The 14,656-nt window shown below is 40.0% G+C and overlaps 1 protein-coding gene across 2 annotated transcripts in view; it reads right to left on the reverse strand.

Moving 5' to 3' along the window:
* Positions 1–14,656, reverse strand: part of AP1G1 (adaptor related protein complex 1 gamma 1 subunit) — a 75,923-nt gene that overhangs the window by 44,884 nt on the left and 16,383 nt on the right. For both annotated transcript variants that reach the window (XM_006755790.2, XM_006755791.2), the window contains exon 2: positions 6,802–7,005. In XM_006755790.2, the coding sequence (XP_006755853.1) occupies positions 6,802–7,002 (201 nt within the window). In that variant the 5' untranslated portion in view covers positions 7,003–7,005. The remainder of the gene's footprint in view (positions 1–6,801; positions 7,006–14,656) is intronic.

A 14,656-nucleotide genomic window follows, 5' to 3' on the forward strand; every position in this document is an offset into this window, starting at 1 on the left:
GCCAGAAATAATGATATAATGCCCAACATTCCCCTTTCTCTTTGTGATCATACTAAAAATGACTAGTGTGGCTTCTTAACTCTAATGCTCTTATTTCCTACATGATCCATTATTCCTGTGCTTCTGCTAAAGTGACTAAGCTAGAGAAGTTTGAGTCCACTTTTGGTATGAGCCATTATATTGTTCCCAAAATAACTTATTTCCTCAGGGTCTACATGGTACTTCCTGTTTAACACCAGTGGCCATCCAGAGAGCAAAAAAAACTCAAAAAACAATTACTAATTTGGCAGCCAATCCTATCTAATAATAGACAAAGATGGTAATTGACCGTACATTCGATACGCCTCCCATTGGCTAATTAGTGTGATATGCAAATTAACCACCAACAAAGATGGTGGCTAATTTGCATACTGCAGGCAGGGCGGGACATCACCATCCCGCCTGCCCTGCCGCCATCCGGACCTGCTATCTGCGACCCGGGGTGGCCAAGCGGGGCAGCAGCGATCGGCCAGCCTGCCCAGGAGTCCCGTGTGCGACCTGACCTGGGGCAGCGCCCCAACCCCTGGATCGGCCCTGCCGTGTGCTCAACCCGGGGCGGCTCCCCAACCCCCCAATCAGCCCTGCCATGTGCACGACCCGGGGAGGCGGGGCAGGCACCAAGGGATCGGGCCTGCCATCTGCCACATGGGGAGCGGGCCTAAGCCAGCAGGTGGTTATCTCCCAAGAGGTCCCAGACTGTGAGAGGGCACAAGTGGGGCTGAGGGACACCCCCTCACCTCCATCAGTGCACAAATTTTTGTGTACCGAGCCTCTAGTACTCTTATAAATGTCTCTTTAAAACAGACAAGGAGGCATGATCAGACTCAAGTTTTTCAGTTTTTGTTTTGACTTAGCAAATACACTTCATAAGTGGTGGTATGAACTTTCATCAGAAGGCATATAATTATTTCTGGTGGTTGTCTCTCTTTTGAGACAGTAGCAGCAGTGATATCATCAGGGATTACAAAATGGCAATATAATTCGTTCATTCTTTCTTCATTTATCAGCTAGACTAGTCCTTTAAGAAGCAACTTCTCTACATATACCATTGGTTTACCAATAGCTCCTTCAGGAGGAATACTAGTAAGGAAAAGCAGGATCAATGTTTGTTTCTTTCCTTTTATTTATCAGTTTTCAAAAATAATGAGTGGATTTCCTACTATCTTCCAAAGATGACCTATTAAATTTCTTCCAAAATGTATCCTTTTTTAAAATATATTTTTTATTGCTTTCTTAGAGGAAGGGAGAGGAGGTAGAGATAGAAAGAAACATCAATGATGAGAGAGAATCATTGACTGGCTGCCTCCTGCACACCCCACACTGGGGATAGAGCCCGCAACACAGGCATGTGGCTCCGACCAGAAATCAAACCATCACCTCTTGGTTCATAGGCATGGCTAATTTTCTGTTAATTATTATGAACTCACTGATATAAACTTACTTGGTTTCAATAGCAATCATTACTCCTAATACTCAAATGTTCTCATTTTGGGGCATGACAGCCTCTTCTGGTGGCTACTGAATACTTCTAACATAATCTCTGTAGTCTTTCTTGCTTTATGGCATAGTAATATGGTTCAAGCTTATTTTGTACATTTCCTGCCCCAGGTTTGGGATCAGCCATCTTTCCAATGGCATTAGCCTTTTTAGAGTAAAAAGGTATTATTTCGAGACTAAAATCTGGGCTTAAGTGTGCTCAAGACAAGAATGCCTATTATTGCTGCTTCTTTTCAATATTGTACCACATGTACATGCAGTAAGAACATAAGAAAAAATAAAATGTTTAAAGATGAAAAAGGAAAGGAACTGCCATTGTTATGTTGTTAAGTAGATGAAAATCAACTCTAACTTTTGGCTCAGTGGATAGAGCATCAGCCTGCAGACTGAAGGGTCCCAGGTTTGATTCCAGTCAAGGGCATATACCTCAGTTTCAGGTTCAACACAGGAGGCAACCAAAGGATAATGGATGTGTCTCTCTCATATTGATATTTCTCTCTCTATCTCTCCCCCTCCCTTCCACTCTTGCTAAAAATAAACGGAAAAATATCCTCAGGTAAGGATTAATGAAACAAACAGAAAAATCAATTCTACTTCTATATACCTACATCAATAATTAATGTTTAAGGATGCTATCTGCAATAGAAGAGTTTCAAGGAACCTATGAATAAATTTCACCATAGAGGTGTATGAAGAACTTTAGAGAACCTAAGGCTATGGAGTGCTATGGTATATTGACAGAGGAGAAGACTACTATAGACAGGCAATTGGGTATAGCAGGCCAGGTATGAACTGGGAAATAACAGAGAATGCATGCCCAGCATGGAGAAGAAGATCACCAGCCTACTACTGCCATGTGCAAATATGGATCCAGCATTGTCAAATCCTCTGATTTTCTAAGAGAAACTAGAAATCCAGATTTCTATGAGAAGTTCCTTTATTTTTATACCTGAGGCCTGGTGCACAAAATTCGTGCACAGGTAGGGTCCCTAGGCCTGGCTGGAGATCGGGGCTTTTCTGTGGGGCAACCGGTGGGGTGATCGGGGCCCCTGTTCACACCCACCTTGGCTGCCCTGGCGCCGCCCGCTCATAGGCCCTGCCCCCTGCTGCCGCTGGCCGCCTCCCTCTGTGGGACGACCGGTGGGGCAATCGGGGGCCCATGCTGGCACCCGCCTTGGTTGGCCTGGTGCCACCTGCTCGCCGGCCCTGCTCCCCACCGCCACCAGTTGGGGCCTGCAGGCTGGGAGCAGCTCCTGCACTGAGTGTCTGCCCCCTGGAGGTCAGTGCGTGTCATAGCAACTGGTCATTCTGCTGGTTGTTCAACCCTTCAGTCTATTTGCATTTTAGGCTTTTATTATACAGGATACTGGCAGAAAATTCAAAACAATTTTAAGTATTGTGCAAAACAAACAAAATACATTTATGAAAGAATATGGCCCCTGAGCCACTGTTTTTACTCCTGAAATCTACCAACTTCCTTAGATACTCAACTTTATTTCTGGGTTGTGTTTAAGCCAGCATGAAAGGTTACAAACCTTATAAGAAATCTATCACTGCTTTTATTGTAAAAATGTTGAGAATACTGTCTCTCACATTTCTAAGAGACTACTGAACAAAAGACACATGTAGGAAAATCTCTACTAGAATTCAGTGCTTTTTCAAAAAATTTTGCTATCCTTGAGGAAATTGTAAACTGAATATTATTTGACTTTTTATGTACAACACATACATATTTAACACTTATTTACTTAATCTTCATAATAACCATACAATGTAGTTTTTAGGATTGTTCCCATTTTACAGATGAGGCAACTGAGACAGGAAAGATTAAGGATCTTGCTAAAAATAACACAGTAAAGTAATAAAGCCAGAACTCACATCCAGGCAGTCTGGTTCCTGCAGCTGAGCTCTTAAATGCTGGTAAATCACACATAACTGAATGATTTTGTTTCCTGACTTAGCTGACTTGCCAACAGCAACTACACTGGCCTTGTGCTCTGCATTCTTCCTTCGCCCAACTCTTACTTTCTGCTACTCTTTTTCTACTTTAAATAGATGCTGGCAACATATGCCATCTCAAATCCTTTGTATAGCAAGGCAGGACTAAAATAATTCAATAAATAACTCATTAATAATCTTGATGCAAATAGCTATTTATAGATTTAAATTAAACCAAATACTGAATAGGTTTTAAAGTTATACAAGGTTGAATTCTAATCCCCTCCCTAATATTTACTAGCTCTGTGAATTTAAACAAGTCATGTAAACTGAATTTCACTTTCCCTCACCTATAATATGAAGATATTACCTACTTCATAGATTTTGTTGTAAATTTTAAATAAGACTTTCTAAAATGTGGCTACTAGGAATTTTTAAATTACATCTTGGGTCATATTTTATTTCTATTGGACAGCATCATTCTAAATACTGCAGTAAAAAGTAAAAAGAAACAGGTAAATTAGTGTTAAGAATATTTTATTTAACCCAATATAGCTAAAATATTTCAACATATAATCAACATAAAAATGATTTCAACATAAAATCAACATAAAAATTATTAAGATATTTTACATCTTTTGTATTAAGGCTTCAATTACAGTATGCATTTTACACTAATAGTATACCTCAATCTGTACACTGCATAGCTATCAAAAATGTTTGAGCCGTATTTCATAAAATTTACAATTGATGAAGTAAGGTTCACATGCCCAAGTTGTCTACAACATATTTTTAACCTTTCCAATAACTGCATCAAGTACCCTCCCCCCAAAATTTATTTTCCTTTAACGTTTGCCTCAGTTGAACTAGCCACATTTCAAAAGACCAATGGCTACACAGCTAGTGGCTATCGTAATAATGAACATCAGGTTCATTATGAAGTTCTAACAAATAAAATGCAGTTAAAAAGTGACTCTTGTTACACATAATTAAATGAAAATGACACTGTGATTCATACATGCAAGTGAGAGACTCCAGATAGGAACCTTTTTACGGGTACTTTATAAAGGAAATTCCTGTGGGTGGGGTACCGAATTACTGATATGCAAAAGGCCATAATTTATTCAAATAAAGGAAACAGAATAAGGGATTTAAAATTATGATTTGTATTCCCACTCAGAAAAATCTTTATTTTTTGTACCAAAATTTAGTACAATTACCCTTGAACATCATTAACTCTTTCTACCTAAGAAGTAAATGTTTTATCAAACAATTAAGTTCCAAAACACCCAAAAATGCCACCTAAAGAGCATATACCATGTTACTAGTATAGAAGAAGTAAATTCTCGAAATATATATAGAGAGAGCTCTTTTACAAAGTAAAATATCATCTATGTCTTAAATCTATCCAATGATTTTAAGAGTCTATCTTCAAATCTTGGGAGTATGTAAATCTACTGTATCCAAGATGTTAACAGTGGTTATCTCTGAGTGGAGGACTTTTATAGTATAGCATATCAGATTTCTGTAAATCTAACCTAATGTGTCTACTTAAAATAAACTACAAAGAATATATGAACATGTTTGCTTTATATTAACTGTCATGCACCATATGGATAACTACCCGAATCAATTTTTGATGTGATAAAAGCATGTAATATTTTTGTTCATAGGAGAACACTGTTCCTTCTGCCTAATATCTGCCTCCTTTCCTCTGCTATTAACACCTCAATTTTCCTTTGGTGAAGTAATGCGTTTCCACTCTCAATCATGTATTTCTAGAGAGGCTGATCTCATTCCCTGCCCCAAGATGAGCATAAAACTAACCCAAGTCACTCTAATAAGATTCAATCCCATTACTATTTTTTTGTTTTAACTCAGGATTGGGGGAAACTGCTTCTATTGAAGTTATAAAGCTGAATAGGAGATACTAGTAAACTGGTGGTCGCGTTTCCTAATACATTACACATATCAAAACAATAATAGTTATCTTTGAATAATGGAAATATGGAAAGTATTTTTCTCCTTCTAGCTGGTGTTGCACAGTCTCTTTTAATTTTACATTCTTTCCCTTAAAAAGACTACGTAGCGTCATAGCCGGTTTGGCTCAATGGATAGAGCATCATCAGCCTGCGAACTGAAAGGTCCCAGGTTCGATTCTGATCAAGGGCATATGCCTGGGTTGTGGGCTCGATCCCCAGTGGGGGACTTGCAGGAGGCAGCCGATCCATGATTCTCTTTCATCATGGATGTTTCTCTCTCCCCCCCTCTTCCTTCCTCTCTGAAATCAATAAAAATTAAAAAAAATTAAAAGAAGACATTCGAAGATGCTTTAAAAAAAAAAAGGCCACATAGCATAAAATAAAATCCTTAAATTAAGTGAAATAAAATTTAATAGCATTGCCCTGGCCAGTGTGATTCAATGGTTAGAACGTCAGCCCGCACACCGGACGGTCACAGGTTTGATTCCCAGCCAAGGTCACATACCTCATTTGCAGGTTCCCCAGCCCCAGTAGGGGCCCGTTCAGGAAGTAACCAATCAATGAGTCTCTCTCACATCAATGTTTCTCTCTCTCTGATTTTCTCTCTCTCCCCCTTATCTACTTCCACTCTAGCAAAAAAAAAAAATCAATGGAAAAATATCCTCAGGTGAGAATTAACAAAACAAAAATTTAATAGCACTAATAAGAATTCCAAAGCAACCCACTGTATCCTTCTCTGGAAAGAAGACAGCAGTTATAATGAAGAATATCATGCTCAAAGCTGAGACTGGCTGCATCAATATGCATTTGTGTGTGAGAGAGGCTCAGGAGGCAGACCTGCGTAGTGGTTATAGCAATCAAAGAAAGCATGAGGTAATTAGGACAAAATCTTTAATGCTATTATTTGGTAACCACCTAATTTCTTTTACTTAAAAACATCTGTCATGGGAGTTCCTTTTCATAATATGGTTCAGAGAGAAAATAATTAAGGACACATTTAGCAAATTTTTCTTAAATATTCATCATAGTTCAGGCCCTCTCACAGAACAATCACAATCTACTGGTTAATCCTGGTCAATTTTTAGGAAGCTAGCTGCTACCATCAAAACATATTCTAATCCACATTAGAATATGAGAGATTCCCAATGGAAAGGACAACCAATGGCAATATCACGCCTTTCTAGGTCTGCAGCTTTCTCTCTCAATTCCACCCTCAGTTCCACAGTGATCACACTAGAGACTTCCAAAAGTGTCCTATCCTCCCTGGTAGGAAAAGACTGAGTCTCTGAGTTACTGTCATTCAAACAAGAGCACCCTTGCTAGATGTGATCTCAGCCCAGCCTACCTGTCCAAAGTGAGCAGGATAGCCCAGCATGTGCATATATAGTAATTTTGCCACATTCCGACACCGGTATGTATTGTCTTCTTCTCTAAAAGATGACCGGATTGCAGCACATTCTTTCTGGATCATTTCTCGTTCTTCAGCTTGGGTCCGCGCTGTCCGGATGGTCCGGATCAGCTCCCGCAATCTGATGGGGGCTGGCATCCTCTGGATATGAAAAGACATTAAAGATGTTCACATATTTTTACTACTAAAACCATTCACACAACTTTCCGAATAAATTTCTGATTTTTAAGAATTCAAGCCTCGGCTCTCCCTCCCCAGAGCAAGCTGAGCTTTTCCCTTTCTCTTCCCCCTTCCTGCCCCAGACACATTACATTAGCTTCCTCACTCCCAAGCTCCACGGGCCCTTCCTTTACCTCTATCACTTGTTTCCTAAGCCCATTTCTTCTAGGAATTATCTCTTCTACCTCTATGATTTACCAAATAAATGTTCTCTTACAAAAAAATAAAAATAAATTTAAAAATTCAAGCCTTGCTAGTCCAGTGATACAAAGCAACTATTATATACAAACCCCTCAAATCAGTTAATTCCTGGAAAAAATACAAACTGAAGATGTTAAAGACACAGGATATACTAATATGTAAAGTCCATCACTAATATCAAAATATCTTAGGAACTCAACCCAAATCTTTACTCAATCATTAAAGTAATAAAGAACAGTTTATGACCTAATCTTAGAGAAGACAGATATTTTCTGCTCAATTGTTGTTAAATTCAACATAGTTCAACAAAGTATCAGATAGTACTGAATAAAACCATAATCAAAGCACAACTCAACAAAATGAGTCATTTTGTTAACTTGAAAAGACCAATGGTTAAGTTAAATCACCTTTCCAAGAAACGGTAATCTTCTCAGAACATTTGGATACTCTTTGAAAATGTGTTGAGAGCCCTAACCGGTTTGGCTCAGTGGATAGAGCTTCGGTCTGCGGACTGAAAGGTCCCAGTTAGATTCCGGTCAAGGGCATGTACCTTGGTTGCCGGCATATCCCCATTAGAAGGTGTTTAGGAGGCAGCTGATAGATGTTTCTCTCTATCCTTCTCCCTTCCTCTCTGTAAAAAAATCAATAAAATATATTTAAAAAGAAAAAGAAAATGTGTTGAGAAGAAAAATAATAAAACAATCTCAGAAGACTATTAGTGTCATATTCTCATGAGTATTTTTTAAAGTAAAAAATTTAAGAAAGAATCTATAATAGCCAAAACAATCATTTGAAAAAAAGTTGGAAAACTTAAAACCACGCTACCTAATTTCAAGAAATACTACATGGCTACAGCAATCGGGACACTGTGTACCTAAATTTAAAGATAGCATTAGAGCCCAGCCAGAGTGGCTCAGTGATTGAGTGTCGACCTATGAACCAGAAGGTCATGGTTTCAATTCCCAGTCAGGGCACATGCTGGGTTACAGGCTCAATCCTCAGTAGGGGTCATGCAGCAGACCGCCAATCAATGATTCTCTCTCATTGATGTTTCAATCTCTCTCTTCTTCTACCTTCTTCTCTGAAATCAATAAAAATATTTTAAAAGTAAAAAATAGAGACTAATGAAGCAAAACAGAAAGTCTGGGAATAAACCCACACAAGTATGCTAAATGGTTTTCAACAAAGGGGCCCAAGGTTATTCATTAGGAGAAAGGTAGTCTTTGAACAAATGGTGCTAGCACAGATGGATATCTATATGGAGGGGAGGGGGAATTAACAACCCTGGACCCTAATCTCACATAATACAAAAAAATTAATTTAGGACTTCCAGTCAGATGGGTGTAGGTAAATGCTGTACTCAGTTCCTCCCAGGAGCACTTCAAAATTACAACCAAACTACAAAACCACCATCATTGAAAACTGTCCGAAGTGCACATGAAGAGAAGTCCTATCACTGAGGATATACAGAAGCTGCACTGAGACTGACAGGAGGGGCACAGGCACAGATTAGTTTGGTCCCACACCTACATATGGCCGTTAAAAATTGGGAGAGTTGTCTCTCTGCTTCAGAAATCCTCCCTGGCGGGTGAGGTGTCCCAACCTCATGTTAGGCTCCCCAGCCCAGGCGTCCAGTGCTGGGAAGAGAAGTTCTCATAACTTCTGGCTGTGAAAACCAGCAGAGATTATGGCTGACTAAAACAGAGGGCTGCTGGAATCCCAAGTGTTCCTGTTAGAGCCAACACTCTCACATGCTGACAAACTCACTCTCTCAACAGGAGCTCGAATAGTCTGGCTTCAGGGCAAGGGATGGAGGGACAGCTTTCTCCCAGATAGAAATGCTGGCAGAAGCCATTGTTCCTTTGATGAGCCCTCCCCCTGCAGGCACAAGCTGGCCACCATATCCCAGTTTCCTTCAAACTAGCTAACACTCTTTTGCCTGCCCTGGTGATTCCCTGAGACCTGACCAACCCAACTGGAAGGCCCATCTAGCCCATTTCCAGTGGCTTTTCCATACAAATAGCCTGTCTTGGCTCATGCTGTGGGCTTTCCTAAAATCTCTCAAAGGTTCACAATCCCCAAACAAGCAGCATCCTGCCTCAGTTCACAGCTTAGCCTCTCCCAGGCACCTCCAAGCCCAGGACAAGTGGCAACCATCTACAGATCACTTTGTAGCTCATACCAGGTGGCAGTGGGCAGGATAAGGCAGTAGCTGACCTTGGCCTGCACCTCCCAAGAGGCCCCAGAACCAACGTCCCTGGTGGCCAGCTTCAGACCATACCAGAGCAACTCCCGAGGAACCCCACAAATGACACACTCAAAAGGCAGGCTCAGCAGGCACCAGAGCAGCTAAAGCAAATCCTGCTACCTAGGATCAGGCCCCACACAATAGTTCCTCCACTGCAGTCACAGCTAATCCTTACAACCAATCAGCCTGAGAATCAATCCCTCCATATAGGCATCAAGGTTCAACTACAACAGGAGGGCATACACAACCTACAAAAGGGATACAACTGGAGCATCCAGTTCAAGTGACTAAGGAAACTGCACCCTGGGCCCCACAGGGCACTTACTACATAAGGCCACTCTACTAGACCAGGAGAGGTAACAGCTCTGCTTAATACATAGAAACAAGCACAGGGAAGCAGCCCAAATGGGGAGACAAAGAAACATACCCCAAATTAAAAACAAAACAAACGGCCCTAACCGGTTTGGCTCAGTGGATAGAGCGTCAGCCTGCGGACTGAAGGGTCCCAGGTTCGATTTCGGTCAAGGGCATGTACCTCGGTTGCGGGCACATCCCCAGTGGGGAGTGTGCAGGAGGCAGCTGATCGATGTTTCTCTCTCATAGATGTTTCTAACTCTCTATCCCTCTCTCTTCCTCTCTGTAAAAAATCAATAAAATTTTGTTTGTTTACAAAACAAACAAAATCCAGGAGAAATCTCCAGGAAAAGAATTAAGTGAAATGGAGGCAAGCAACCTACCTGATACCAAGTTCAAAACAATAGTCATAAGGATGCTCAAGGAACTAAGAGAGAACTTCAACAGCATAAAAAATATATAGAAATCATAAAAAGAATCAGTGAGAAAGGAAGATTACAATTTAACTGAAATGAAGAATACATTAGAGAGAATCAACAGTATATTAGATGAAGCAGAGGGCTGAATAAGCGATTTAGAATATAAGGTAGCAGAAAACACCCAATCATAACAACAAAAAGAAAAAATAATCCAAGGGGGCTTCGGGGGGAGGGGGGAGGAATGAGGACAGTGTAAGGAGGCTCTGCTCTGGTACAACTTCAAACGTATCAAAATTCCCATCATGGAGTGCCAGGAGAAGAGAAAGAGCAAGAAATTGAAAACCTACTTGAAAAAATAATGATGGAAAACTTCCCTAACCTGGTGAAGGAAACAGACATACAAGTCCAGGAAGCTCAGAGTCCCAAACAAGATAAACCCAAAGAGGTCCACACCAAGACACATCAGAATTAAAATGCTAAAGATTAAAGACAAAAAGAGAATCTTACCCATTTGTACACCATAAGCATCTATAGACGCAAACGGCAGATCTTTTTCACTTAAATTCAAAATATTGTGGCAGTTAACTGGTTAAAAGCAGGAAGAGAAAAACAGTTACCTACTAGGGAGCTTCAGGAAACTTTCAGCTGATTTCTAAACAAAAATATTGTTGCAGGCCAGAAGGGATTGGCATGAAATATTCAAAGGACCTACAATCAAGATTACTCTCACAGCAAAGTATACAGCGGTCGCCAACCGATGGTGGTCCACAGACCACTGGTGGTCTGTGAGGTCCGAAAGGTTGGTGACTGCTGGTTTAAGGAAACATTTGGAGCAGCAGTCACCAACCGGTGGTCCGTGAGGTCTGAAAGGTTGGCGACTGCTGATTTAGAATAAAAGGACAGATAAAGAACTTCCCAGACAAGAAAAAGGTAGTAGTTCATCACCACCAAACCAGTATTATAAGAAATGTTACAGGGTTTAAGGAGAAAGAAAAAAAAGATTAAATATATGAGTGAAAAAATGGTAATAACTACATATCTATTAATAGTTACCTTAAATGTAAATGGGCTAAATGCTTCAATCAAAAGATATGCAGTGGCTGAATGGATAACAAAGCAAGACCCTTACATATGCTGTCTACAAGAAACTCACAAGATAGAAAGACACATCAACTAAAAGAAATGGAAAAAGATATTTCATAAAGATGTAAAAGAAAAAAAAAGGCTGGGGTAGCAATATTTATACCAGACAAAATAGACTTTAAAACAAAGGCTATAACAAGAGACAAAGAAGGAACCACTGGGTGTTTATCTGAAGAAACCCAAAACACTAAACCAGTAATTCTAATTCTGGGTGTTTATCTGAAGAAACCCAAAACACTAATTCAAAAAATCATCTGTATCCCTATGTTCATTGCAGCTTTAATTATAATAGCCAAGATATGGAAGTGAGACAGGTCATAAGCCAGGACAAGTGGAATAAGGGAACTGAGACAGATAGCTGAACTAACTGGCAGAGCAATTTACAGCAAATACAGAAGGTCACCTTCCTAGAAAAAACATCTAGGCCTCAATTGTATTTCAGCTTCAGACCCAGAAAAGCAGCAGGACCAGTTGTAATGACTAACAACCCCTGCTCTAACAGACCAATTAATTCCCCATGAGGCTTGCAACCAGGGGAGCAATGTGCAGGGGCAGCTCATCCAAAGCTAATTCCCTGAACCTGTCCCCAAGGCCCCCTTTTCTCTGACTTCCCAGAGAGCCAAGGCAGCCCAGCCTAGGCTCTCCTGTTGCTTCTTCTAAACCCTTTCTTGTTTTACTGAAGCCAGCTTTAATAAATGTTCCCTCATTGTCACGTGGACTTGTCTTGTAAAATCTTTCCTGCACAAAGTCAAGAACCCACACACTACTGGCTAGCCCTAGGTAGACCCACTCTGGGCCAGGTCCCCTTTCCAGTAACAGAAGCAACCTAAGTGTCCATCAATGAATGAATGGATAAAAAAGTGGTGTATATATACAATGGAATATGACTCAGCCATAATAAAAAAAGAATAAAATCTTGCCATCTACAACAACATGAGTGAACATAGAGGGTAATTTGCTGAATGAAATAAGTCACAAAGAGAAAGACAAATGCCATATATAATTCCCTTATATGTAGAATCTAAAAAAACAAAAATAAACAAGCAGAACAGAAACAGATTCACAGATACAGAGAACATTTTGACAATAGCCAGATTGGGGGTTGGGCGGGGGGAGGCTGGATGAAAAAGGCAAAAGGATTAAGACAAATTGGTAGTTATAGAATACTCATGGGGATATAAAGTACAGCATAGGGAATATAGTCAATAATATTGTAATAACTATGTAGGGTGTCAGATAGGTACTAGATCTATTGGGAGTGACCACTTCGTAAGTTATACAAGTGTCTAATCACTATGTTGTACACCTGAAACTAATGTAATACTGTATGTCAACTGTAAACTAAAAAATACAATTTTTTTAGTAAGAAAATAGGATACAAAAAAATTTTGAGTTTTTTTATGGTTTAAATATATTTTTTATTGCTTTCAGAGAGGAAGAGAGATAGAAACATCGATAACAGAAAATCATTGATTGGCTACCTCCTACACACCCATTACTGGGGATGGAGCCCGCAACCCGGGCATGGGCCATAGACTGGAATTGAACCAGGGACCTTTCAGTCCACAGACTGACTATCCACTGAGCTAAACCAACTATGGCTACGTTGTTGTTTTTTTAATCCTCACACGAGGATATCTTTTTGTGGGTTTTTAGAGAGAGAAGAGAGAAATATCAATCAGCTGCCTCCTGTACATGCCCCAAGTAGGGATTGAACTCACAAACTGGATATGTGTCCTAACAGAGAATGGAAGGCATGACCTTTCGGTGTATGGGACAACGCTCCACCCAAATGAGCCATACCGGCCATAGTGGGATAATAAAATTTTTTTAATTAATTCAAAATGGGTTACAACCCTAAATATCAGCAAGGATTTCTATCCCAAATATAAAAGAAACTCTCAAAATGCAAATTTTTTTAATGGACAAAAGACTAAAACAGACACTTCACCAAAAGGGCATAAGAATGATAAGTAAGCATATTTGAAAAGGTGCACTACTAATGTGGAGAAATGCACATTAAACCATAATAAGATACCTCTGCATACCTATTAGGATGGCAAAAATAACAAGTGCTGGGGAGGACGCAGAGCAACTGGAACTCTCATATATTGCTAGTGGGGATGAAAAATGGTTCTGCTACTCTGGAACACAATTTGACAATTTCTTATGAATTTAAAACATATGCTTACCATATTACCTAGTAATCTCACACTTAGGAATTTATCCTAGAAAACTTGTTCACAAAAATCCTATTCATGAATGTTTAAAGCACCTCTGTTCATAATTGCCAAAAAATGGGGAGAAAAGGTAGTAAATAAAATGGAACAAAATACTTCTACACACAAGCACAGCTCTAAGGCATTATGCCCAGTAAAAGAAAATGTCTCAAAAAGTTACATATTGCCCTAGCCAGTTTGGCTCAGTGCATAGAGCATCGGCCTGCGAACTGAGGGGTCCCAGGTTCGATTCCAGTCAAGGGCACATGCCCGGGTTGTGGGCTCAGTCCCCGGTAGGGGACTTGCAGGAGGCAGCCAATCTACGATTCTCTCTCATCGTGGATGTTTCTATCTCTCCCTCTTCCTTCCTCTCTGAAATCAATAAAAATATATTTTTTTAAAAAGTTACATATTGAATAATTCCACTTATGTTTTTTCAAAAAGACAAAATTATAGTGATGGAGAAAAGATTAAATGGTTGCCAGTAGTTAAAGTTGGGGGTATTAAAAAGGGACAGCATGATATGTAAGAAAGTCCATTCTGGAAATTCCAGCCATTTCAAATCCTGTAGAAGAGAGCAAGAAATTTTTGTCCATATTTTGGCCAAAGCACTGAAAGGAAGAAGGCACACCACAGAAACTATGCATTGGAAGATGCAGCGATTAACGTAAAACAATTACAAGCAAAAGGAAAAACTACTAGGGTATAGAATCAGGCCTAGTAAGTTTGCCTTTCCTCCTGTCCCTTCACAAAGTCTTCTTATATTAATAAAATCTGGAGATCGTCCTAGCCAGTTTGGCTCAGTGGATAAAGCGTCAGCCTGTGGACTGAAAGGTCCCAGATTTGATTTTGGTCAAGGGCACATACCTTGGTTGCAGGCACATCCCCAGTGGGAGGTGTGCAGGAGGCAGCTGATCGATGTTTCTCTCTTATCGATGTTTCTAGCTCTCTATCCCTCTCCCTTCCTCTCTGTAAAAAATCAATTAAAA

The sequence above is a fragment of the Myotis davidii genome, unplaced genomic scaffold (assembly GCF_000327345.1).
Source record: "Myotis davidii unplaced genomic scaffold, ASM32734v1 scaffold453, whole genome shotgun sequence".
NCBI classification, from domain to species: Eukaryota; Metazoa; Chordata; class Mammalia; order Chiroptera; family Vespertilionidae; genus Myotis; species Myotis davidii.